Below are 24353 nucleotides of genomic sequence, written 5' to 3'. Positions count from 1 at the left end.
CCCAGCAGCCGCATTCTGTAACTGTGCTGCTGGGGAACAAGTCTGCGTAATAAAGCCATTGATTGACTTCTTCTCATCTCGTCTCGTGAGTGATTGATTGTGCTACATACACCACGGGCGATACTTCTCCATCTGGCATTGGGGCAGTTTTGTGCAATAGAATGAACGACAGCCATGGCCGTCCGATCGCTTTTGCCTCCCTGGCGCTGGCTGCGGCCGAAGAAAGTATGCCCGGATCGAGAAAGAGGGTCTGGCGGTCGTATTTGGGGTAAAGCGATTTCACCAACACGTCGATGGCTGCCATTGTTTTACGATCACTGATCACAAGCCGTTGCTAGGCCTCTTCCGTGAGGACAAGCCGGTCCCGCCAATACCGTCTGCGACAGTTCGTCACTGGGTTGTTATTGGCTGCCTACGAATACTGTTTCGATCACCGCCCAAGGACCCAGATTGTGCATGCTGATTGAATCCTACAGCGGACAAAGTGATTGCTGTCCTGAACCTCATAGGCTTCTTGCCTGTCACTGCCTTGTATGTTCGTGACTGGAAATCAGACCGACCCCATCTTTGCCAAGGTGTGGCATCTGGTGCTGTACGGGTGGGCAGTATCGGCATCTACCAGGGGAGCTGAAGGCTTTCGCCTCACAATTGTCGGATTTGACCATGGAGGACGGCATCCTACTGTGGGGCACCAGGGCTGTTGCCCCGGCAGAGGGACATGCTGCCGTGCTAAAGGACCTTCACAATGGACATGCTGGAGTGTCCAAACTGAAGATGCTGGCGAGAGGGTATGTCTGGAGGCCGTGATTGGACACGGATATCGAGACGTTGCCCTCGCAGTGCTCCATCTACCAGGAGCTCCTGTGGCGACTGCCCTGCATCCGTGGAAGTGGCCGGAATGCCCTTGGGCCAGTGTCCACTCCGATTTCGCCAGTCCTTTCTTGAATACTATGTTCCCCATCCTGGTGGGCACCCACTCGAAGTGGCTGGAGGTCCACAAGATGGTGACGATCACCTCCCAGGTGACCATAGAGCGACTGTGCATTTCCTTTTCCATCCATGGAATCCCAGTGGTACTTGTGTCTGAAAACGGGGCCTCCTTTATGACTGAGGAACTTGCCACTTTTGTGAAGAGCGCCGGAATTCACCATGTCTGCATCGCCCATACCATCGTCCATTGAATGGTTTGACAGATGTCCAGCTTGATGGACACGTGACTGGCAAGAGTTTTATTTTCATACAAGACCCTGCCACACACAGTGACTGGGGTAGCCCCCGCTGAGACATTAATGGGTGGTGGACTTCGTACACGACTGAGTTTGGTTCTGGCAGACATCGGTGTAAAGGTGCGCCGTAACCAAGATTCACAAGCACGTTGCCCAATTCAACGTCAACGTCTTCGCCGCTTCACACTTGACCACGCGGTGTTCGTTTGTAACGTCAATGACGGTGCTCACTGGCTCTCTGGGATTGTTGTCTAACAAATGGGATCCATCTCTTACCAAGTTCGGGTCCGGGGGCAACTAATGAAACGACACCTGGATCACATTCGCTCTTGGTGGTTGCTCCCTCGGGAAGTACCCCGATAGAATCCTGCCCTGGATCCTCTGGCTGCTGTGACGTTTCCAGTCTCTCTCAACGCCAACGTGGCCAACATTGTCCCATCCGATTCCGGGATGGAGACGCAGACCTCGGAGGTTTCAGACGCCGACTCCGCTCAGCTGCCTCCTGATAATTGTCCACCATGTCATTCCTGTCGCTGACGGTGTTCACTGGCGCGATATATACACGGACTGACCCAGTGCATCAGCTCCATGAGGACTCACTGGGGCCGAAGAGACACCAACGCCCTCCCCCTTCCCCTCCTTCTCCGTCTCATCACTCGCAGAGGGGGTCTTCTGTCTTTGTGATGGAGGAATGTAATACCCACATGGGGCCTACAGTGTGGGAATGCATGTCTTCCCTGTGCACCTTGCGGAGTACAAACTCCTCCGCTAGGGGAGGGGTATCTCAATTACCCAGAGTATATAAGGTCGACCAGTGAGGCCCCTCCCAGAGAAGTACCTGGTAGGGGTCTACCGGGGAGGGTAAATATACTGTATGTAAATAAAACTTTGTTCTTATTTTTACTCGGTTTGGAGCATTCTTATTAAAATGGCCTCATCCTGTTTCTTTTGTTCCTATGTTATAGACTGCAATCCAATCGAGGGGTTTGGATAGAGAATTACTGAAACGCAGGAAGGCGTTATGGTCACGTGGTTCAGGCGAGTTTATGAACTGCTCAGGTTGTACAGCTGCTTCACACAACTTCAGCAAAGAAGAATCCATTTCCGTCTTCACTTTCATTTTCTGCATTGCCTTACTGTCGGCCGATTGGATGTGTGACTCACATCAATCACACATGTGTCACACCTCGCACGACACTGTAAATGACATCTTCAAACTCAACAGCAGAAATGGTTTATTTCATTGTGGTGACCAAATCCACAGTTTGGTTAAAGGGGAAAGAATGTTATGGGCAACTTTTGATGCAATTCAGGGTGTTTCTCCTACCTTGGCGTTTGGTCGTGGTGTCACTGGACAGTACCTGGTGCTGACCTCGAATCCACTCCCGCAACCTACAGATTGGTGTCTTCTCCACATTCTCCTACAAACAAAACAAATTGAATGAGGGATTCCATTTGCAATAGACAAATAGAAATGCTAAAACTATTCAGCCGGGCAGGCAGCATCTGTGGCGAGAGAACTGGATTTAACAGGCAGGTGTTAATTCCCTCCTCCAAGATGAGTTTGGAGCCAGGAGAGGCATCATTAAATCAGGGGGAGGGGCTGGTGGGTAATGCAGCGGCCTTCCCGTTTCACCTTTAATTAAGTGTGCGTGAGAAAGCCGATTGATGCCATCCTGCCCCACCACCAATCGAGGCCGTTCAGCGGGCAACTGATGCCCATTCAATAACTTCATCCCATCACAGCTGGTATTCAAACAATGGGGGTGTCGCCAGTCGGGAAGCCTGTTGGGGTTACTTGCGGGCGACTCTCGGGAGGGTATCCCTCGTAGATCAGTGCCTGATTGAGGGATATGGCATCAGGAAGGAGCCTTACTGATGTCACCCGCCTGTCATGGCTGCCGACCCTATTCAATCCCCAGCCAGCGACACCTACCCTAGACCTCCATCCTGCCTTCCCTCGCCTGTCGGCTGGATTGCTTGGCAACCCTAGGCATCTGGTGCGTATATTTCCAGAAGCTTCCACCATTATTTTGGTATCTCTAACTGGCTGGAAGCTCCTGAGGGGTGATGGGATTTCCACTCCTGGAAATCCTGGGAAAAGCCAGCCGAGGCTCATAATGTGTGTGAGAGGCAGTTAATAATGCTGGACCCTTCCCCAAGGAGGGAACGTGGGGCTTTCACCAGCTATCCAGGCAGCGCGTGAGACCCCACTCAGCTGTCTCTCCCTTTGTTTCACGTCAATGACCTTTCACCATAACTGGGGAAAGTTCGAAGTTCAATTGGAAGGGCAGTGTTCGAAAATGAACAATTGGGAAAGTCTGTGAATGGAGGGAAGGAGGGAGAAATTTGGAAAGTCACAGTCTGATCAAGCAGAGTCAGCACGGTTTCAAGGAGGAGAAACCATGTCAGATAAATTTACTAGAGGTGTTTGAGGAGGAATCAGCCAGAGTAGATAGAGGAGAACTAGTCGATGGTATATATTTGGATTTTCAAAAAGCAAGATAGGAGCTCATGGTGCTGGAGGTAATATTTTGGCATGAATAGAGGATCGATAACGAACACAAAGCAGTGAGCAGTGATAAGGGGTCTTTCTCAGGTCAGAGGGCAGTAACCAGGGGAGTGCCACAGGAATCGGTGCCGGGACCACAGTCTTCACAATATATATTAGTGATTTGGAGGAAGGAGCAGAGTGCACTGTGGCCAGATTTGTGGATGACACAAAGGGAAGGCAGGATGTCAGGAGGATGTATAGTAGTTTACAGAGAGATATTGACAGGTTACGTGAATGGGCAGAAAATTGGCAAATGGAATTAAATGTGGAAAATGTGAGATTGCTCACCTTGGAAGACAGAATGAGAAGGGGCGGGATTCCCCGTTCCGGAGACAAACTGTTGACGCAGGCGCAACATTCGTGGTCTTTCACCACAGCGAAACTGATGTTGAACCTAAACCGATTCAGCAACCGTTGAGGGGCAGCACCAAAGCCGCGGGGAACACAATCGATTCCCATGGGAAACGGTGCGGGATTGGCCGGGTCCGGGATCGACACTCAAAGAACAAAGAACAAAGAAATGTACAGCACAGGAACAGGCCCTTCGGCCCTCCAAACCCGTGCCGACCATGCTGCCCGACTAAACTACAATCTTCTACACTTCCTGGGTCCGTATCCTTCTATCCCCATCCTATTCATATATTTGTCAAGATGCCCCTTAAATGTCACTATCGTCCCTGCCTCCACTACCTCCTCCGGTAGTGAGTTCCAGGCACCCACTACCCTCTGCGTAAAAAACTTGCGTCGTACATCTACTCTAAACCTTGCCCCTCTCACCTTAAACCTATGCCCCCTAGTAATTGACCCCTCTACCCTGGGGAAAAGCCTCTGACTATCCACTCTGTCTCTGCCCCTCATAATTTTGTATACCTCTATCAGGTCGCCCCTCAACCTCCTTCGTTCCAGTGAGGACAAACCGAGTTTATTCAATTGCTCCTCATAGCTTATGCCCTCCATACCAGGCAACATTCTGGTAAATCTCTTCTGCACCCTCTCTAAAGCCTCCACATCCTTCTGGTAGTGTGGCGACCAGAATTGAACACTATACTCCAAGTGTGGCCTAACTAAGGTTCTATACAGCTGCAACATGACTTGCCAATTCTAATACTCAATGCCCCGGCCAATGAAGGCAAGCATGCCGTATGCCTTCTTGACTACCTTCTCCACCTGTGTTGCCCCTTTCAATGACCTGTGGACCTGTACTCCTAGATCTCTTTGACTTTCAATACTCTTGAGGGTTCTACCATTCACTGTATATTCCCTACCTGCATTAGACCTTCCAAAATGCATTACCTCACATTTGTCCGGATTAAACTCCATCTGCCATCTCTCCGCCCAAGTCTCCAGACAATCTAAATCCTGCTGTATCCTCAGACAGTCCTCATCGCTATCCGCAATTCCACCAACCTTTGTGTCGTCTGCAAACTTACTAATCAGACCAGTTACATTTTTCTCCAAATCATTTATATATACTACAAAGAGCAAAGGTCCCAGCACTGATCCCTGTGGAACACCACTGGTCACAGCCCTCCAATTAGAAAAGCATCCCTCCATTGCTACCCTCTGCCTTCTATGGCCTAGCCAGTTCTGTATCCACCTTGCCAGTTCACCCCTGATCCCGTGTGACTTCACCTTTTGTACTAGTCTACCATGAGGGACCTTGTCAAAGGAGGCTGACAAGCTGCAGCCGCACACACACATTACACTCCCCACACACACTCATCCCAGCCGCACACACACATTACACTCCCCACACACACTCATCCCAGCCACACACACACATTACACTCCCCACACACACTCATCCCAGCCGCACACACACATTACACTCCCCACACACACTCATCCCAGCCGCACACACACATTACACTCCCCACACACACTCATCCCAGCCGCACACACACATTACACTCCCCACACACACTCATCCCAGCCGCAGACACACATTACACTCCCCACACACACTCATCCCAGCCACACACACACATTACACTCCCCACACACACTCATCCCAGCCGCACACACACATTACACTCCCCCACACACACTCATCCCAGCCGCACACACACATTACACTCCCCACACACACTCATCCCAGCCGCACACACACATTACACTCCCCACACACACTCATCCCAGCCGCACGCACACATTACACTCCCCACACACACTCATCCCAGCCGCGTACACATTACACTCCCCACACACACTCATCCCAGCCGCACACACACATTACACTCCCCACACACTCATCCCAGCCGCACACACACATTACATTCCCCACACACACTCATCCCAGCCACACACACACATTACACTCCCCACACACACTCACCCCAGCCCCACACACACTTTACACTCCCCACACACACTCATCCCAGCTACACACACACATTACACTCCCCACACACACTCATCCCAGCCGCACACACACATTACACTCCCCACACACACTCATCCCTGCCTCACACACACATTACACTCCCCACACACACTCATCCCAGCCGCACACACACATTACACTCCCCACACACACACATCCCAGCCACACACACACATTACACTCCCCACACACTCACCCCAGCCGCACACACACATTACACTCCCCACACACACTCACCCCAGCCGCACACACACATTACACTCCCCACACACACTCATCCCAGTCGCACACACACATTACACTCCCCACACACACTCATCCCAGCCGCACACACACATTACACTCCCCACACATACTCATCCCAGCCGCACACACACATTACACTCCCCACACACACTCATTCCAGCCGCACACACATTACACTCCCCACACACACTCATCCCAGCCGCACACACACATTACACTCGCCACACACTCATCCCAGCCGCACACACACGTTACACTCCCCACACACACTCATCCCAGCCGCACACACACGTTACACTCCCCACACACACTCATCCCAGCCGCACACACACATTACACTCCCCACACACACTCATCCCAGCCGCACACACACATTACACTCCCCACACACACTCATCCCAGCCGCACACACACATTACACTCCCCACACACACTCATCCCAGCCGCACACACACATTACACTCCCCACACACACTCATCCCAGCTGCACACACACATTACACTCCCCACACACACTCATTCCAGCCGCACACACACATTACACTCCCCACACACGCTCATCCCAGCCGCACACACACATTACACTCCCCACACACACTCATCCCAGCCGCACACACACATTACACTCCCCACACACACTCATCCCAGCCACACACACACATTACACTCCCCACACACACTCATCCCAGCCGCACACACACATTACACTCCCCACACACACTCATCCCAGCCTCACACACACATTACACGCCCCACACACACTCATCCCACCCTCACACACACATTACACTCCCCACACACACTCATCCCAGCTGCACACACACATTACACTCCCCCACACACACTCATCCCAGCCACACACACACATTACGCTCCCCACACACACTCATCCCAGCCGCACACACACATTACACTCCCCACACACACTCATCCCAGCCGCACACACACATTACACTCCCCACACACACTCATCCCAGCCACACACACATTACACTCCCCACACACACTCATCCCAGCCGCACACACACATTACACTCCCCACACACACTCATCCCAGCTGCACACACACATTACACTCCCCACACACACTCATCCCAGCCGCACACACACATTACACTCCCCACACACTCATCCCAGCCGCACACACACATTACATTCCCCACACACACTCATCCCAGCCGCACACACACATTACACTCCCCACACACACTCATCCCAGCCGCACACACACATTACACTCCCCACACACACTCATCCCAGCCCCACACACACTTTACACTCCCCACACACACTCATCCCAGCCACACACGCACATTACACTCCCCACACACACTCATCCCAGCCACACACACACATTACACTCCCCACACACACTCATCCCAGCCGCACACACACATTACACTCCCCACACACACTCATCCCAGCCGCACACACACATTACACTCCCCACACACACTCATCCCAGCCGCACACACACATTACACTCCCCACACACACTCATCCCAGCCACACACACACATTACACTCCCCACACACTCACCCCAGCCGCACACACACATTACACTCCCCACACACACTCATCCCAGCCGCACACACACATTACACTCCCCACACACACTCATCCCAGTCGCACACACACATTACACTCCCCACACACACTCATCCCAGCCGCACACACACATTACACTCCCCACACATACTCATCCCAGCCGCACACACACATTACACTCCCCACGCACACTCATCCCAGCCGCACACACACATTACACTCCCCACACACACTCATCCCAGCCGCACACACACATTACACTCCCCACACACACTCATCCCAGCCGCACACACACATTACACTCGCCACACACACCCATCCCAGCCGCACACACACGTTACACTCCCCACACACACTCATCCCAGGCGCACACACACGTTACACTCCCCACACACACTCATCCCAGCCGCACACACACGTTACACTCCCCACACACACTCATCCCAGCCGCACACACACATTACACTCCCCACACACACTCATCCCAGCCGCACACACACGTTACACTCCCCACACACACTCATCCCAGCCGCACACACACGTTACACTCCCCACACACACTCATCCCAGCCGCACACACACATTACACTCCCCACACACGCTCATCCCAGCCGCACACACACATTACACTCCCCACACACACTCATCCCAGCCGCACACACACGTTACACTCCCCACACACACTCATCCCAGCCGCAGATGCACATTACACTCCCCACACACACTCATCCCAGCCGCACACACACATTACACTCCCCACACACACTCATCCCAGCCACACACACACATTACACTCCCCACACACACTCATCCCAGCCGCACACACACGTTACACTCCCCACACACACTCATCCCAGCCAACAAGATGGCACTGGCTGTGCTGGAGCGCACCCATCCTGCTGTGGACACCTAGGGGGTAAACCGTGGCCCTGAGTTCCCAGTGGGCTGTCAGCGGTGTGCGCAGCTGCATGGCTGCCTTTCCGGCTGCAGCAAAGGTGCTCCGTGCCCGTCCACCCCGACTCCACAGCCCACCTCCTGGCCACCCCGCGCTACCACCTCCCCCCCCCCCCTCCCCCCCTCCAGCACCACCCCCCTCCCCGCCCTGACAGAAGCCCCCCAGTCAGCGGCGCAACTGTCAGCAAACAATGGTGATGTTGGACACTTTCCGAACCCCCTCTCTCTCCCTCAGCAGCCGCCACACCGGTTTCACGATTTTTAAAAGCACAAATGAACCGTCCCACCGGGAACACGGCCCAGCGGAAACGGAGCATCGCGGAGGCCTCGGAGAATACCGGGTCAGGCCCGCTACTGAAATGAAAACGGTGTTTACTGTACGTGTGTTCCGGGCGTCATTGACGCCGCTGTGGAGGTGATGGAGAATTACAATTTGGCGTCAAATTGGCACCCACCACGATTTTGGCATTAGAATCTATTCTCCGCCCAATCGCGTTTCACGATTTCAGCGTCAGCCAAATGCAAATCTTGCCCAAGGTGGATTATTATTTAAATTGAGAGAGACTGCAGAAAGCTGTAGCACAAAGAGACTTGTTCATGAAACCCAGAAAGATAGCAGAGAGGTGTAGAAGGTATCAGGAAATGGAAAGCTGGCTTCTCTTGTTAGATGGTTGGAGTGTAAAAGTAAAGAGGTATTGCTGCAACTGTACCAGGTACTAGTGAGACCACATTTGGAATACCGTGTAGTTTTAGTCGCCTTATTTAAGGAAAGATATTCTGGGCGTGATCAAATGGAAAGTTTCGAAGTGTAATTTGTGGCAGGTTTTGCGGGAGTTTCTCCCCAGCTCTGTCGACGACTTTCCCACTGCTTTCTAATCACTTAGTCACTTTTCTGGGCCCTGGTGAGTTTCTCCCTGGTCAAGCCCACACTTGGAATTGTTTCCATCTCTGGGGAGCTCAACCCGCTGGCCAGTCTGGCTCCTCAAAGGTCGAGCCACCATTATGAAAGGATGCCCTGATCTTGATCTGGGTTTGAGGGTCCCCCACATCCCCACCCACGGGCAATGTCGCCCCTCACACTACCCCACACCCCCAAGTATTGATTATGGGGTCGCTGATGGCCCCCCTTTCTGAGACCCCCTTCCAGGACCCCCAGCCTTCACCCCCCAACATTCCAGAGGCTCCTTCATGTCCGCCTTGCACCGCCCCACCCTTCAGACCCCGCCCTCCATTCTCCTTTCCTGGGCATGGCCCCCCTCAGGCCCTGCTGCTTGGCCATGCCACCCTGACACCCGGGCACCCTGGCACTGCCGCTCTGGCACACTGGCAGTGCTTCTTCCAGCTTTGTCACCTCGGTACACATGACAATAAAAACATCCAATCCAAACCCGGGCACCTCATCAGTACCTGGATGGCAGTGTAAAGGTGCCAGACTGGCAGTGCCAAATTGCCCGCATGCAAGGGGGAGGGCCAGGGAGTCACTCTGCCCTGACCCTGACCACACAAGGCCTCTGATGACCTGGGAGTCCTCCGGGTGCCATTCGACCTGGTCATTGTGAGGAGCAGTACTGAACGGTGTCCGGCTGGGGTCTCCCTGGGGAGGCCGGTAGATGCAGGAATCCATTCAGGAGAATGAGAGGTGACAGGATTGAAACATAGAAGATCCTTAGGGGGTTAGACTGGGTAAATGTTGGGATGATGTTTCCGCTCCTGGGTGAATGCAGGACCAGGGCTCAGTCGCAGAATTAGGGGGAGCTCATTGAAGACAGATTTGAGGAAGAATTTCTTCTCTCAGAGTGGAGAATCTTTGGAATTCTTTACCCAGGAAGCGGTGGAGGCTCGAGTCCTTGAACATTCTCAAGGCTGAGATCGGTAGGTTTTTAATCAGTTGGGGAATTGAGGGTTACGGAGAGAAGGCAGGAAAGTGGAGTTGAGTGTTAGATCAGCGACAATCTTATTAAATGCTAGAGCAGGCCCGAAGGGCTGAATGGCCTCCCCCTGTTCCTTATGGTCCTATTAACTGAAGCAAGAGTTGTGCAGGATTAAAGTAAATGGTAATGGAAGAAGTAAAGAAAAAAAGATAAGTCGAGTGGAGGTGTGAATGGCAGGATCATCGAATCATAGAATTTACAGGGCAGAAGGAGGCCATTCGGCCCATCGAGTCTGCACTGGCCCTTGGAAAGAGCACCCTACTGAAGCCCCACACCTCCACCCAATCCCCATAACCCGTGACCCCCACTTAACCATTTTGGACACTAAGGGCAGTTCATTATGGCCAATCCACCTAACCTGCACATCTTTGGACTGTGGGAAGAAACCGGAGCACCCGGAGGAAACCCACGCAGACACGGGGAGAACGTGCAGACACCGCACAGACAGCGACCCAAGCCGGGAATCGAACCTGGGACCCTGGAGCTGTGAAGCAACAGTGCTAACCACTGTGCTGTCGTGCTTCCCAAACTGACAAACAACTGCCGTCCAAAAGCAAAATCCACAAGGGAAAAGCGAGAATAACGCTGGAGCTGGAAAAGGAAAAGGGAATACCATCTGAAATTGTTGAACTCGGCGTTGAATCTGGAAGGCTGAGAAGTTTTTAATCAAGAGGTGTTGTTCTTTAAACTTATTTTTGAACTTGTAACATTGCAGGAGGCCAAGGACAGAGAGGTCAGTGTGAGAGCAAGGTGTAAAATCAGAATGACGGATGAGCAGGAGTTTGCAGGCTGACTGGGACTGTTCCCAATTCATTCCAGATTTCCAGCATTCTCGCTCCTTTGTTTGAAAACTTCCATAATTTTTGGAACAACGATGCTAAATATAATAAGAACCACATTGCCATGCTGGACAAACTGGCAGCAGCTACTGTTCCTCGTGGGTGAGTTTTATCTGTTGATATAGCCCAGGATTCTCTCTTTCTGAACTTACTGCAAAGTCCAGGTCAAGGCCAAAGGTGCAGAATGCGGCAAGTCTGAAAATTCAGCAAGGGATGCCAGGCATGAATTTTACAAAGCTGTGTATTGTAGGAAGGAAGAAAAAAACATGAGAAGTGAAGTGTTCCACAACTCCAAAATCACAGAAAAGATTGAATTGAGTATGAGATGGGATGTTAGCGTAGAATCAGCAGAATGAGTGTTATAACCTGCCCGGATCCGATTAGCTGGGGACAATTAGTTGCTTCCTTGAGGAATACAAACTCCCCCAATGAAGTGGTTGGGGGTGGGGGGGGTGCAATAATTAGCAGTGCCGCTGTATAAATAGAGCTGGCTAGTGTGGTACCGGCGAGAGAGGGAACCAGTCGTGAACTGTTGGTACTTTGTACATATTGTGATAAATAAAGTAACTTTCTGTTTGACTGTACAAACTCGTGCTGGATTAATCGTGATCCTCACAAAAGTGAGGGGAAGAGTGTAGATTTGATGCTTTGAGTTTGGGAAATTGTCATGTGAGAGTACCTTTAATAAATGGGTGTTTATAAATGTGTGTGTATATAAATATCTGCAGTGAGAGTACCTTTAAGAAATGGGTGTGTATTGCTGCAGTGATGTCAGAGTAGGTGGAGCTGAGCTGTCTGTCAGCTTTTTACTTTCATTTTAGGCTGTTTGCTGCATGGCGTGTTTTAGTTTCGTTTTCAGTGTTGGAGCTGAAGCCAGACAGAGCAGGTGTACTGTTGTTCTCTCTGCCATGAAAAGACTATCTCTTGATCATTTGGTGAATTCAGAATTATAAATGTTCTCAGTAGTGAATGTAAACCTAATGTGCTTCTGTTGAAAGGTGTTTCTTCTGTCTTCTGGATGTTGTTTGCGAAGTTATTAAGGATTACTTAGTGTTGTATTCTTTGGGGGTTGTATTTGAATTGATGGCTGCTAAGATGTTCACTGAATGTTTTGAAAAGGTTAACTTGAGTTCATAGAATAAACATTGTTTTGCTTTAAAAAATACTTTTCCATTTCTGCTGTACCACACCTGTAGAGTGGGCCGTGTGCTCCCCAAACCACAATATATTAAAAGTTGTGGGTCAGGTGAACTCCATGATACACTTTGAGGTTCTCTAAACCCTGGCCCAGAACAAATTGGGGGCTCGAGGGGGATAAAAGTCTATCTATTGGATTGGCTTAGTGAACTTAAAGACAGTGAGGGGTGAGCATATTGTGGTTGCTTTTCAGATGTGGAATTCTAGTTTAAGTAGGGAGTGTGTTGTGGACAATGGCTCTTTCAGAGGCTCTGAAGTCTTTGGGGGTTGTATTTGAATTAATGGTTGCTAAGATGTTCACTGTTTGTTTTAAAAAGGTTAACTTGAGTTCATAGAACAAACATTGTTTTGTTTAAAAAATACTTTTCCATTTCTGCTGTCCCACACCTGTAGAGTGGGCCGTGTGCTCCCCATACCACAATCTAGTAAAAGTTGTGGGTCAGGTAAACTCCATGATACACTTTGGGATTCTCTAAACCTTGGACCAGAACAAAATAAAAGGGAAGAGAGTTCAGATGAGAAAAGAACATAGGATCAATGAGAGGATCGACCTCAGGAATATAAAACAACTTGAAAATAAATTCAATGAACATCATCTGAACTAAATAGAAATTAATAGCAGTAGGAGGCTATATGAAATCAAAACAAAAATGCTGGAAATACTGAGCAGGTCAGACAGCATCTGTGAAACAGCAAGGGGCAGCAAACATTGGAAGGAGTTGCTTACAGGCCACAGTTTACAGTGTGGGGCATGGGATTAATCAAAGGGTTAGAGAAGCATCTCGATAATACAGTAATCATGGATAAACTTGATGAGCGCTAATGCTGTGGAGGAGGATATTCTGGAGTGTGTTAGGGATGGTTTCCATGAGATGAAGGTGTTGAGGCTAGGCCAACATTTATTGCCCATCCCTAATTGCGCTCTGAACTGACCTAGGGTAGGCCATTGCAGAGGAATGGAGGGCCAGGAGACGGGAGTCACATGTAGGCCAGACTGGGATGACCGATTTCCTTCCCTAAAGGACATTAATGAACATGGGTTTTTACGACAACCATTTCATGTTCATCCCAGAATTTTATTGAATTCAAATTCCACCATCTGCTGTGGCTACCAGTCTAGTGACAATACCACTATGCCAACGCCTCCCTGAGTATTATATTACGGTAAAAGGCTAATTAATAATCTTGTTGCAGAAGAATCTTTAGGGATGAGTGACCATAATATGATAGAACTTTACATTATGTTTGAAAGTGAGGAAGTTCAATCTGAAGCCAGGGTGTTAAAGCTGAGATTATGAGGGACAATTCTGCTGAGTTGAATTGGGAAAATACATTGAATGGTGTAAATGGATAGAGGCAATGGATAGTCTTTAGGGAATTATTACATAGTTTGCAGCAACTATACATTCCTTCAAGGTACAAAAACACAAAAAGTTAAGCCAGTCAACTGTGGTTAACAAACAAGTTAAGGATTATATAAGATTGAAAAAAAAGACCGAAAAAGATGCTGGAAATAGTAATAAACCTGGGGCGTCATTCTCCGACCCCCCCCAGCAGGTCGGAGAATGGCCGTTGGCCGCCGTGAATCCCGCCCCCGCCGGTTGCCGAAGTCTCCGGTACCGGATATTCGGCGGGGGCGGGAATCGGGCCGCGCCGGTTGGCGGGCCCCCCCGCTCGATTCTCCGGCCCGGATGGGCCGAAGTCCCGCCGATAAATTGCCTGTCCCGCCGGCGTAAATGAAAGCACCTATTTACCGGCGGGACAAGGCGGCGTGGGCGGGCTCCGGGGTCCTGGGGGGGCGCGGGGCGATCTGACCCCGGGGGGTGCCCCCACGGTGGCCTGGCCCGCGATCGGGGCCCACCGATCCGCGGGCGGGCCTGTGCCGTGGGGGCACTCTTTCCCTTCCGCCTCCGCCACGGTCTCCACCATGGTGGAGGCGGAAGAGACTCCCTCCACTGCGCATGCGTGGGAAACAGTCAGCGGCCGCTGACGCTCCTGCGCATGCGCCGCCCCGACATGTCATTTCCGCGCCACCTGGTGGGGCAACAAACGCCGTTTCCGCCAGCTGGCGGGGCGGAAATCCCTCCGCCGCCGGCCTAGCCCCTCAATGTTGGGGCTCGGCCCCCAAAGATGCGGAGCATTCCGCACCTTTGGGGCGGCGCGATGCCCGTCTGATTGGCGCCGTTTTGGGCGCCAGTCGGCGGACATCGCACCGTTTGGGGAGAATTTCGCCCCTGAAGTTTGCGAGGATTTTAGAATACAAGAAAGGAGGACCAAGAAATTGTTAATGAAAGGGAGAATACAATTTGAATGTTCAAGCTTCTATCGGTATGTAAAGAGGAAAGGTTTGGTGAAGACAAATGTGGGTCCATCACAAGCAGTGAGTCAGCAGGATTTATAACGCGGAATGACAGAGAAGCTAAATGGGTACTTTGTGTGTGTTTTCACTGAGGAAGATACAGGACATCCTCTAGATGTAGAGATCCAAGGAACTAGGGATCATGAGGAACTGAAAGAAATAGGATTGGTAAAAAGTTATATTTGGAGAAATCAATGGAACTTAAGGTTGATACGTCCCCAGGCGTGATGATCGACATCACAGAATGTTGAAAGAGGTTGCTGTGGAGTTAGTGGATGCATGGTGATCATCTTCCAAAATTTCATAGAATCTGGAGTGGTTCCTGCAGATTGGAAGGTAGCAAATGTCACCCCACTATTTAAGAAGGGAGAAAGAGAGAGAGAAACCAGGAAACTACAGGCCCGTTAGCCTTACATCAGTGGTAGGGAAAATGCTACAATCTATTATAAAGGATGTGATGAAAGGACACTTGGATTATAATGATCTGATTGGGCATGGTCAGCATGGATTTATGAGTGAGAAATCATGTTTGACAAACTTGTTGGGAGTACTTTGAGCATTTTACTAGCAGAATTGATAAAGGGGAGTCGATGGATGTAGTAACTTAGATTTTCAAAAGGCTTTTGTTCAAGGTTTGCACTGGAGGTTGGTTATCAAAGTTAAACCACATTGGATAGGAAGCAACACACTGTCATGGATTAAGGGTTGAATAACTGGCAGAAACGAGAGAGTAGGAATAAATGGGCCATTCTCACACTGGCAGGCTCTGACAAGTAGGGTACCACAGGAATCGGTACGCGGACCTCAGCTGTTTTTAAAAATTCATTATTACAAGCCGTGGGCTTCGCTGATTAGAACAGCATTTATTGCCCATGCCCAGTTGCCCTTCAGAAGGTGGTGGTGAGCTGCCTTCTTGAACCGCTGCAGTCCCTGAGGTGTAGGTACACCCACTGTGCTGTTAGGGAGGGAGTTCCAGGATGTTGCCCCAGCGACAGTGAAGGAACAGCGATATATTTCCAAGTCAGGGTGGTGAATGACTTGGAGGGGAACCTCCAGGTGGTGGGGTTCCCAGATATCTGCTGCTCTTGTCCTTCTAGATGGTAGAGGTCGTGGGTTTGGAAGGTGCTGTCTAAGAAACTGTGGTGAGTTCCTGCAGTGCATCTTGTAGCGAGTTTACACGGCAGTTACTGTTCGTCGGTGGTAGAAGAAGTGAATGTCTGTGGAAGACCATAAGATCATAAGTCATAGGAGCAGAATCAGGCCACTCGGCCCATCGAGCCTGCTCCACCATTCAATCATGGCTGATATTTTTCCCATCCCCATTCTCCTGCCTTCTCCCCATAACCCCTGACCCCCTTATTAATCAAGAACCTTTCTATCTCTGTCTTAAAAACACTCAGTGAATTGATCTCCACAGCCTTCTGCGACAAAGTGTTCCACAGATTCACCACCCTCTGGCTGAAGAAATTCCTCCTCATCTCTGTTTTAAAGGATCGTCCCTTTAATCTGAGATGGTTCCTCTGCTTCTAGTTTTTCCTACAAGTGGAAACATCCTCTCCACATCCACTCTATCCAGGCCACGCAGTATCCTGTAAGTTTCAATAAGATCCCCCCTCATCCTTCGAAACTCCAACGAGTACAGACCCAGAATCCTCAACCATTCCTCATACAACAAGTTCTTCATTCCAGGGATCATTCTTGTGACCCTCCTCTGGACCCTTTCCAAGGCCAGCACATTGCCTGGCACTTGTGTAGCGGGAATGTTACGTGTAATTTGTCAGCCCAAGCCTGGATATTGTCCAGGTCTTGCTGCATTTGGACAGGGACTGCTTCATTATCTGAGGAATCATGAATGGTGCTAAGCATTGTACAATCATCAGTGAACATCCCCATATCTGATCTTACATTGGATGGAAGATCATTGATGAGGCAGCTGAAGATGGTTGGGCCCAGGGAACTCCTGAAGTGATGTCCTGGGACTGAGATGGTTGACCTCCAATAACCACAACCATCTTCCTTTGTGCCGGGTCTGACTCCAACCAGCGGAGAGTTTTCCCCCTGATTCCCATTGACTCCAGTTTAGCTCGGGCTCCTTGATGCCACACTCGGTAAAATGCTGCCTTGATGTCAAAGGGCAGTCACTCTCACCTCACCTCTGGCATTCAGCTCTTTGTCCATATTTGGACCAAGGCTGCAATGAGATCAGGAGCTGAGTGACCCTGGCGGAACCCAAACTGAGCGTCCGTGAGCAGGTTATTGCTGAGTAAGTGCCGCTTGTTAGCACTGTTGATGACTCCTCCCATCACTTTACTAATGACTGAGAGCAGAACTATGGGGCGGTAACTGGCCGGGTTGTATTTGTCCTGTTTCTTGTGTACAGGACTCCTGGGCAATTTTCCACATTGCCGGGTAGATGCCAGTGTTGTAGCTGTACTGGAACAACTTGATTCGGGGCACAGCAAGTTCTGGATCGCAAGTCCTCAGTCCTATTGCCGGAATATTGTCAGGGCCCAGAGCCTTTGCAGTATCCAGTGCCTTCAGTCATTTCTTAGTATCACGGGTGGGGGAGTGAATCGTATTGGCTGATGACTGACATCTGTGATGCTGGGACCCCCGGAGGAGACCGAGATGGATCATCCACTCGCCACTTCTGGCTGAAGATTGTTGCGAATGCCTCCGCCTTGTCTTTTGCACAGATGTGCTGGGTTCCTCCATCATTGAGGATGGGGATATTTGTGGAGCCTCCTCCTCCAGTGAGTTGTTTAACTGTCCACCACCATTCACAGCTGGATGTAGCAGGACAACAGAGCTCAGATCTGATGCATTTGTTGTGGAATGGCTGAGCTCCGTCTGTTACTTGCTGTTTCTGCTGTTTGGCACACAGGTAGTCCGGTGTTTTAGCTTCACCAGGTTGACACCTCATTTTTCGACATGCCTTGTGCTGCTCCTGGCACGCCCTCTTCATTGATATATCAATGATTTGGATGTGGGACCAAATATAACATTTCCAGGTTTGTGGATGACACAAAGCTAGGAGCGGACGAATGTTGTAAGGAGCAGCTACAGGACGATTTGGACAGAATTAGTGAGTGAACAAGAACATGGCAGATGGAATATAATGTGGAGAATTGTGACGTTATCCACTTTGGGAAGAGGAACAGATAACAAAGATAACATAGAACATACAGTGCAGAAGGAGGCTATTCGGCCCATCGAGTCTGCACCGGCCCACTTAAGCCCTCACTTCCACCCTATCCCCGTAACCCAATAACCCCTCCTAACCTTTTTGGACACTAAGGGCAATTTATCACGGCCAATCCACCTAACCTGCACGTCTTTCGGGACTTGTGGGAGGAAACCGGAGCACCCGGAGGAAACCCACGCAGACACGGGGAGAACGTGTAGACTCCGCACAGACAGTGACCCAGCGGGGAATTGAACCTGGGACCCTGGCGCTGTGAAGCAACAGTGCTACCCACTGTGCTACCGTGCTGCCCATGATGTCAGAGTATTTCTTAAATGGTAAACGATTAGAAAGTGTAGATGTACAAAAGGATTTGGATGTCCTAAGTCACTGAAAACTAACGTGCAGATGCAGCAGACAATTAGGAAGGCTAATGGTCTGTTGGCCTTTACCGTTAAAGGGCTTGAGTGTGAGTATAACAAAATCTTGCTTCAGTTGTATTGAATCTTGGTTAGACTGCACCAGGAATACTGGGTGCAGTTTTGGTCCCTTTACCTTTGGAAGGATATTACTGCCATAGCAGGAATGCAACGAAGGTTCACCAGTCTTGTTCCAGGGATGGCAGGACTGTCTAATGAAGAGAGGTTGAGGATATTGGGCCTGTATCCTCTGGAGTTTAGAAGAATGAGAGGTGATCTTTTTGAAACCTACAAAATACTTAAAGACAGAGACAGGATGGATGAAGGCAAGATGTTCCCCCTGTTGGAGAGTCTAGAACCAGGGGACATAATTTCAGAATAAGGCGGAGGCTACCTTGGACCAAGATGAAGAGAATGTATTTTACTCAGAGGGATGCGAATCTTTGGAATTCTCTATCCCAGAGGCTGTGGAAGCTCAGTCACTGAGTATGCTTCAAGCAGTGATTGACAGAATTCTAAATGCCAATGACATGATAGATATGGAAATAGTGTGGGGAAAGGTTTTCAGGTGGATTTTCAGCCATGGTCCACAGAATCCCTACAGTGCAAAAGGAGGCCATTCGGCCCATCGAGTCTGCACCGACCCTCCAAAACTGCACCCTAACCTAGGCCCCTCACCATATCCCTGTAACCCCACCTAACCTACACTTCCCTGGACACAAAAGAACAATTTATCATGGCCAATCTACCTAACCTGCACATCTTTGGACTGTGGGAGGAAACCGGAGCATCCAGTGTCTGCGTGGGTTTCCTCCGGGTGTTCCGGTTTCCTCCCACCGTCCAAAGATGTGCATGTTAGGTGGTTTGGCCGTGATAAATTGGCCTTTGTCATGATATGCAAACATGCAACCAATGAACACTCAGAATAGGACACAGCCAATGGGCAGTCAGGACACTCAGAGGTGGCATTACCACAAGGGGGCATGACATAAAAGCTATAAAAGGGATGAGGCACTCACACCCTGCCTCTTTCCACAGACAGACATCTAGAGAGTTAGACAGGGTTGATCAGCAGCGTCACACCCCAGCACGTGGCTTAGAGCAGGCTGGTACAGTTAGACTGAGTTACTGCAGTTAGATTAGCAGAGAGTCAAACTCATTTGAGAACTGTGTTAATAGTTCAATAAACACGTTGAACTCATTTCAGAGTCTGGAGCATCCTTTAGTTAAGACTGCATCAAGTATCACCCTGTGTTATCCGAAGCAGCATCACACAACACAGAGTTTATATTAACAAGGTGTAAGGGGCGGGATTCTCCCAGCCCTGGGCCGGGCCGGAGAATCCCCGCGACCGGGCCACACCGCCCCGATGTCGGCACGCGACTCTCCGCAGAGCAGAGAATTGGTGCCATTGGCGCCGGTGTGGTTGGCACGGCGCCGGTCGTGGGCCGCTCTACGCGGCTGCCCCACAATTCTCCGGCCCGAATGGGCCGCGTGGCCGTGAGAAAAAAACCGAGTCCCGCCGACCACGTTCTAACCTGCTCTGAGCCAGCAGGCCTCGGCGTTGAAGGGTCGAGTGCCGGCCTGTGGGGGGGTCCAACCCCCAGGGGGGCCTCCGATGTGGCCTGGCCCGCGATTGGGGCCCACCGATCAGCAGGCTGTCCTCTCTGGCTGGGGGCCTCCTTTTCTACGCACCGGCCCCTGTTGCCCTGCGTCATGTTGCGTTGGGGCCAGCGCGTTGAAGGAGGCCACTGCGCATGCGCGGATCCTGCGGCGCACAATTTGCGCCGAGATCGGCAGCTGGAGCGACGCGAACCGCTCCAGCGCCGTGCTGGCCCCCTGTATGGGCCACAATTAGTCCTGGGAGCAGCCCGCTCTCGCCGTCGTAAAACGCAACGGCATTTACGACAGCGTGGACACTCTGCCGCGGGATTAGAGAACCTGCCCAAGATACCTGTAGACACGTGCAGCCACATTCCAGACCTGACAGGTTGATGCTCGCACTGTGATCCTCCCAATGTCTCTAAATCTGGCGAGTTTAAGTCAAGTATCCCAACCAGCATCATGCCCAGGACTGACTTTTCTTAATATGTGGTTGATGCTGTGTTGAGGCTGAACTCCCTCACGGAAATAAATGCAACACTGCCTGTGCGTGGCCAGCACTCACTTCTCTCTGATTCTGAAGGTTGTGAGTTCAGTTCCCAGTCCAAAGAATTGAGCACAAAATTCCAGTTGACAGTTCAGTAAAGTGCAATGGGAATGTTGCAATGGGAATGTTGCATTGTCAGAGATCTGTACTCTGAGTGAAATGTTTAAACTGAGGCTGCATTTGCCCTTCCAGCTGGATGTAAATGTTCAAATGGCACTATTTGAAGAAGAGCAGTATTTTTCCCGGTCTTCTGGCCAATATCTATTCCTTAACGAACTTCATAAAGGCGGATTATCTAGTCAATATCACGTTGCTGTTTGTGGGATCTTCCTGTGCATAAATTGGCTGTTGCATTTCCTACATTAAAACAATGGCCCAGTGACTGAGTGACTTCACTCCAGAAGTGCCTAATTGGCTGTAAGACACTTCACAATGTCCCGAAGTTGTGAAATGTGCTGTGGAAATAACCCTTCTGCAGCCAAACTGTGAGTTTTACACCGTCCTCGAGTTCTTAATGCTTTTACTTGTAGCTGCACCGTGCTGTTTTTCTAGGCAGCTGATAGTTCCAATTACATAGTCCTCGAGGATGTGCTGCTCCTATGTTCACAGACAGGCATCTCTGACACTCCCGGGAGTTTGACTGGGTGCAACATTCAATCCCATCCCAATCCATACTCAAAACCCAGCTTTCTCCTCTACTTCCCTGAACAACTTGCTGGCATCAACCTCACGGCCACCCAAATGCCCCAGTTCCTCCTGCAAGTGGCCTTGAGCCACACTCGGCAAACTGCTTGTTCATTGAGACAAAAATGTGTGGGATATTAAAAAGAGGGGTCAAGATGGTGAAGGAAGTTCACAGTCTAAAGTTTTTGAACTCAACACTGAATCCCGAGGGTCACAACGTGCTCAACGTTGAGGCGGCACAATGGTTAGCACTGCTGCCTCACAGCACCAGGGTCCCGGATTCGATTCCAGCCTCGGGTGACTGTGTGGAGTTTGCACTTTCTCCCCGTATCTGCGTGGGTTTCCTCCGGGTGCTCTGGTTTCCTCCCACAGTCCAAAGGTGGATTGGCCATGATAAATTGCCCCTTAGAGTCCAAAAGGTTAGGTGGGGTTACTGGGTTACGGGGATAGGGTGGAGGTGTGGGCTTAAATAGGGTGTTTTTCCAAGGGTCGGTGCAGACCCGATGGGCCGAATGGCCTCCTTCTGCACTGTAAATTGTATAAACAGAAGATGGCATGCTGCTCCTCCAGCTCGCACTGGACTTCGCTGCAGCTTTGCAGCAGGCCAAGGACAGACATGTGGGAATGAGAGCAAGGTGCTGGGTTAAAATGGCAAGAAACACCCAGCCTGTGTTTAGTCTCCTCAGTGTAGAGGAGACGGCCCTGGGAGCAGCGTAAGTGAAATGCTGCTTAACCTGAAGGGAGTGCTTGGGGCCTTGAATGATGAGGTAAAGGGGCAGGTGTTGCACCTTCTGGGATTGCAAGGGAAGGTGCTGTGGGAAGGGGATGGGGAATTGGGAATGATGGAGAAGTGGAGCCGGGTGACACGGAGGAAGTGGTACCAGCGGAATGCTGACGGGGGTAAGGGGTATGGGGTGAGAAGAAGATGTGTCTTCAGGTGGCATGCTGGAGTTGGCAGAAATGACAAGAGTATGATCCTTTGAACAGGGAGGCGAATGATTACTTCCCTTTCTCTAGCCTAGAGCATAGTTGCAGCATCTGCCCAGATCAAGATGGAGCCTGGCACCTTTCACAAGTGTAGCTGAGTGTTTCACAAGCTTCAGATTTTATGAATTTAGCTGGGGCCTTGGAACAGGACTCAAGATTCGTGCACACAGCTGAGAGCTTCTCCTCCCTGAATACACAATCCCTTTCATGCTTCACACATTAAACTACTGCCCCCTTTAACAACTGTTGCAATGTAATTTTTTCAGCCCCACCATAAAATAAATACCAGGTTCAAAGTTTTTCATTTGTCCACAATATGTCACCAATTCAGCCAAATATCGCGCTACTTTTCCAGCTGTACATTTGTTCTGTTAATATTTTATTCTCATTGCCAGCAGAATGCTGTCTTGCTGGTTTGTTTAACACTGAGGCAAAGATCTATCAGTTACTGACCACAATGACGAAACTCGTGAGTCCGACAAATATTTTACAAAGCCAAGAATCACAGCATTTCAGAGAGTTGAATGTGAATACCTCAAACATCTGGGAGCTGGTGAAGAAAACTTGCTCTAAAACCCTGGTATTTCTGCAGTAAAACTCCTCCACCTCACAAGCAGTCCACTCGTTCTCTACTAGTAAACAGCACTTGGCAGCAACTCCAGGCAAAGTGAGTGCTGTAACTTAATGGGTACAATCCGCTGGCCTGTATACTCCCTGGAGTGCTACCTGCTGTTGATAAAATGACACAGCAAGTCTACTCCTCCACAACAGCTCGAAATCACAAGCAGTGAGCATTTGCTCAATGCATTTCTCATTCTGGTTTCTTAATTCTAAGATTGTACAAAGTGCATTTCCCTCGATGCAGCTGCATTGCATATCCCCACAGAATGGCAAACATGACTGTCTTAAACAGCAAGAAGCAAAAGTAAGCTTGATTATTGGTTTCCACCCCTGTGAGAGTCAGTGTGTGTGGAACTGTATCCCAGTGAGAGTCAGTGTGTGTGGAACTGTATCCCAGTGAGAGTCAGTGTGTGTGGAACTGTATCCCAGTGAGAGTCATTGTGTGTGGAACTGTATCCCAGTGAGAGTCAGTGTGTGTGGAACTGTATCCCAGTGAGAGTCAGTGTGTGTGGAACTGTATCCCAGTGAGAGTCAGTGTGTGTGGAACTGTATCCCAGTGAGAGTCAGTGTGTGTGGAACTGTATCCCAGTGAGAGTCAGTGTGTGTGGAACTGTATCCCAGTGAGAGTCAGTGTGTGTGGAACTGTATCCCAGTGAGAGTCAGTGTGTGTGGAACTGTCTCCCAGTGAGAGTCGGTGTGTGTGGAACTGTATCCCAGTGAGAGTCAGTGTGTGTGGAACTGTATCCCAGAGAGAGTCAGTGTGTGAACTGGATCCCAGTGAGTCAGTGTGTGAACTGTACTCCAGTGAGAGTCAGTGTGTGTGGAACTGTATCCCAGTGAGGGATCAGTGTGTGTGGAACTGTATCCCAGTGAGAGTCAGTGTGTATGGAACTGTATCCCAGTGAGAGTCAGTGTGTGTGGAACTGTATCCCAGTGAGAGTCAGTGTGTGAACTGTATCCCAGTGAGTCAGTGTGTGAACTGTACCCCAGTGAGAGTCAGTGTGTGTGTGGAACTGTATCCCAGTGAGAGTCAGTGTGTGTGGAACTGTATCCGAGTGAGAGTCAGTGTGT

At 50.2% G+C, this 24353-nt stretch overlaps 1 protein-coding gene and 1 long non-coding RNA gene across 2 annotated transcripts in view; one reads left to right on the top strand and one right to left on the bottom strand.

The window, feature by feature from the left end:
* The window catches only part of LOC140398689 (uncharacterized), an 83507-nt gene extending 81243 nt beyond the window's left edge, over positions 1 to 2264 (top strand). The window contains exon 3 of the long non-coding RNA XR_011937537.1: positions 2192 to 2264. This is a non-coding gene — a long non-coding RNA (uncharacterized lncRNA). The remainder of the gene's footprint in view (positions 1 to 2191) is intronic.
* The window catches only part of LOC140398688 (growth factor receptor-bound protein 7-like), a 274640-nt gene extending 251347 nt beyond the window's left edge, over positions 1 to 23293 (bottom strand). The window contains exons 1-2 of the mRNA XM_072487677.1: positions 23196 to 23293; positions 2554 to 2647 (exon numbers count right to left, since the gene is read on the bottom strand). Coding sequence (XP_072343778.1) covers positions 2554 to 2647; positions 23196 to 23204 — 103 coding nt within the window. The 5' untranslated portion in view covers positions 23205 to 23293. The remainder of the gene's footprint in view (positions 1 to 2553; positions 2648 to 23195) is intronic.
* Between the last annotated feature and the right edge of the window lie 1060 nt (positions 23294 to 24353).

Source organism: Scyliorhinus torazame, chromosome 21 (assembly GCF_047496885.1).
Source record: "Scyliorhinus torazame isolate Kashiwa2021f chromosome 21, sScyTor2.1, whole genome shotgun sequence".
Taxonomy (NCBI): Eukaryota; Metazoa; Chordata; class Chondrichthyes; order Carcharhiniformes; family Scyliorhinidae; genus Scyliorhinus; species Scyliorhinus torazame.
The sequence above is the reverse complement of the archived record's forward strand: the minus strand, read 5'-3'. Positions and strand labels throughout refer to the sequence as shown.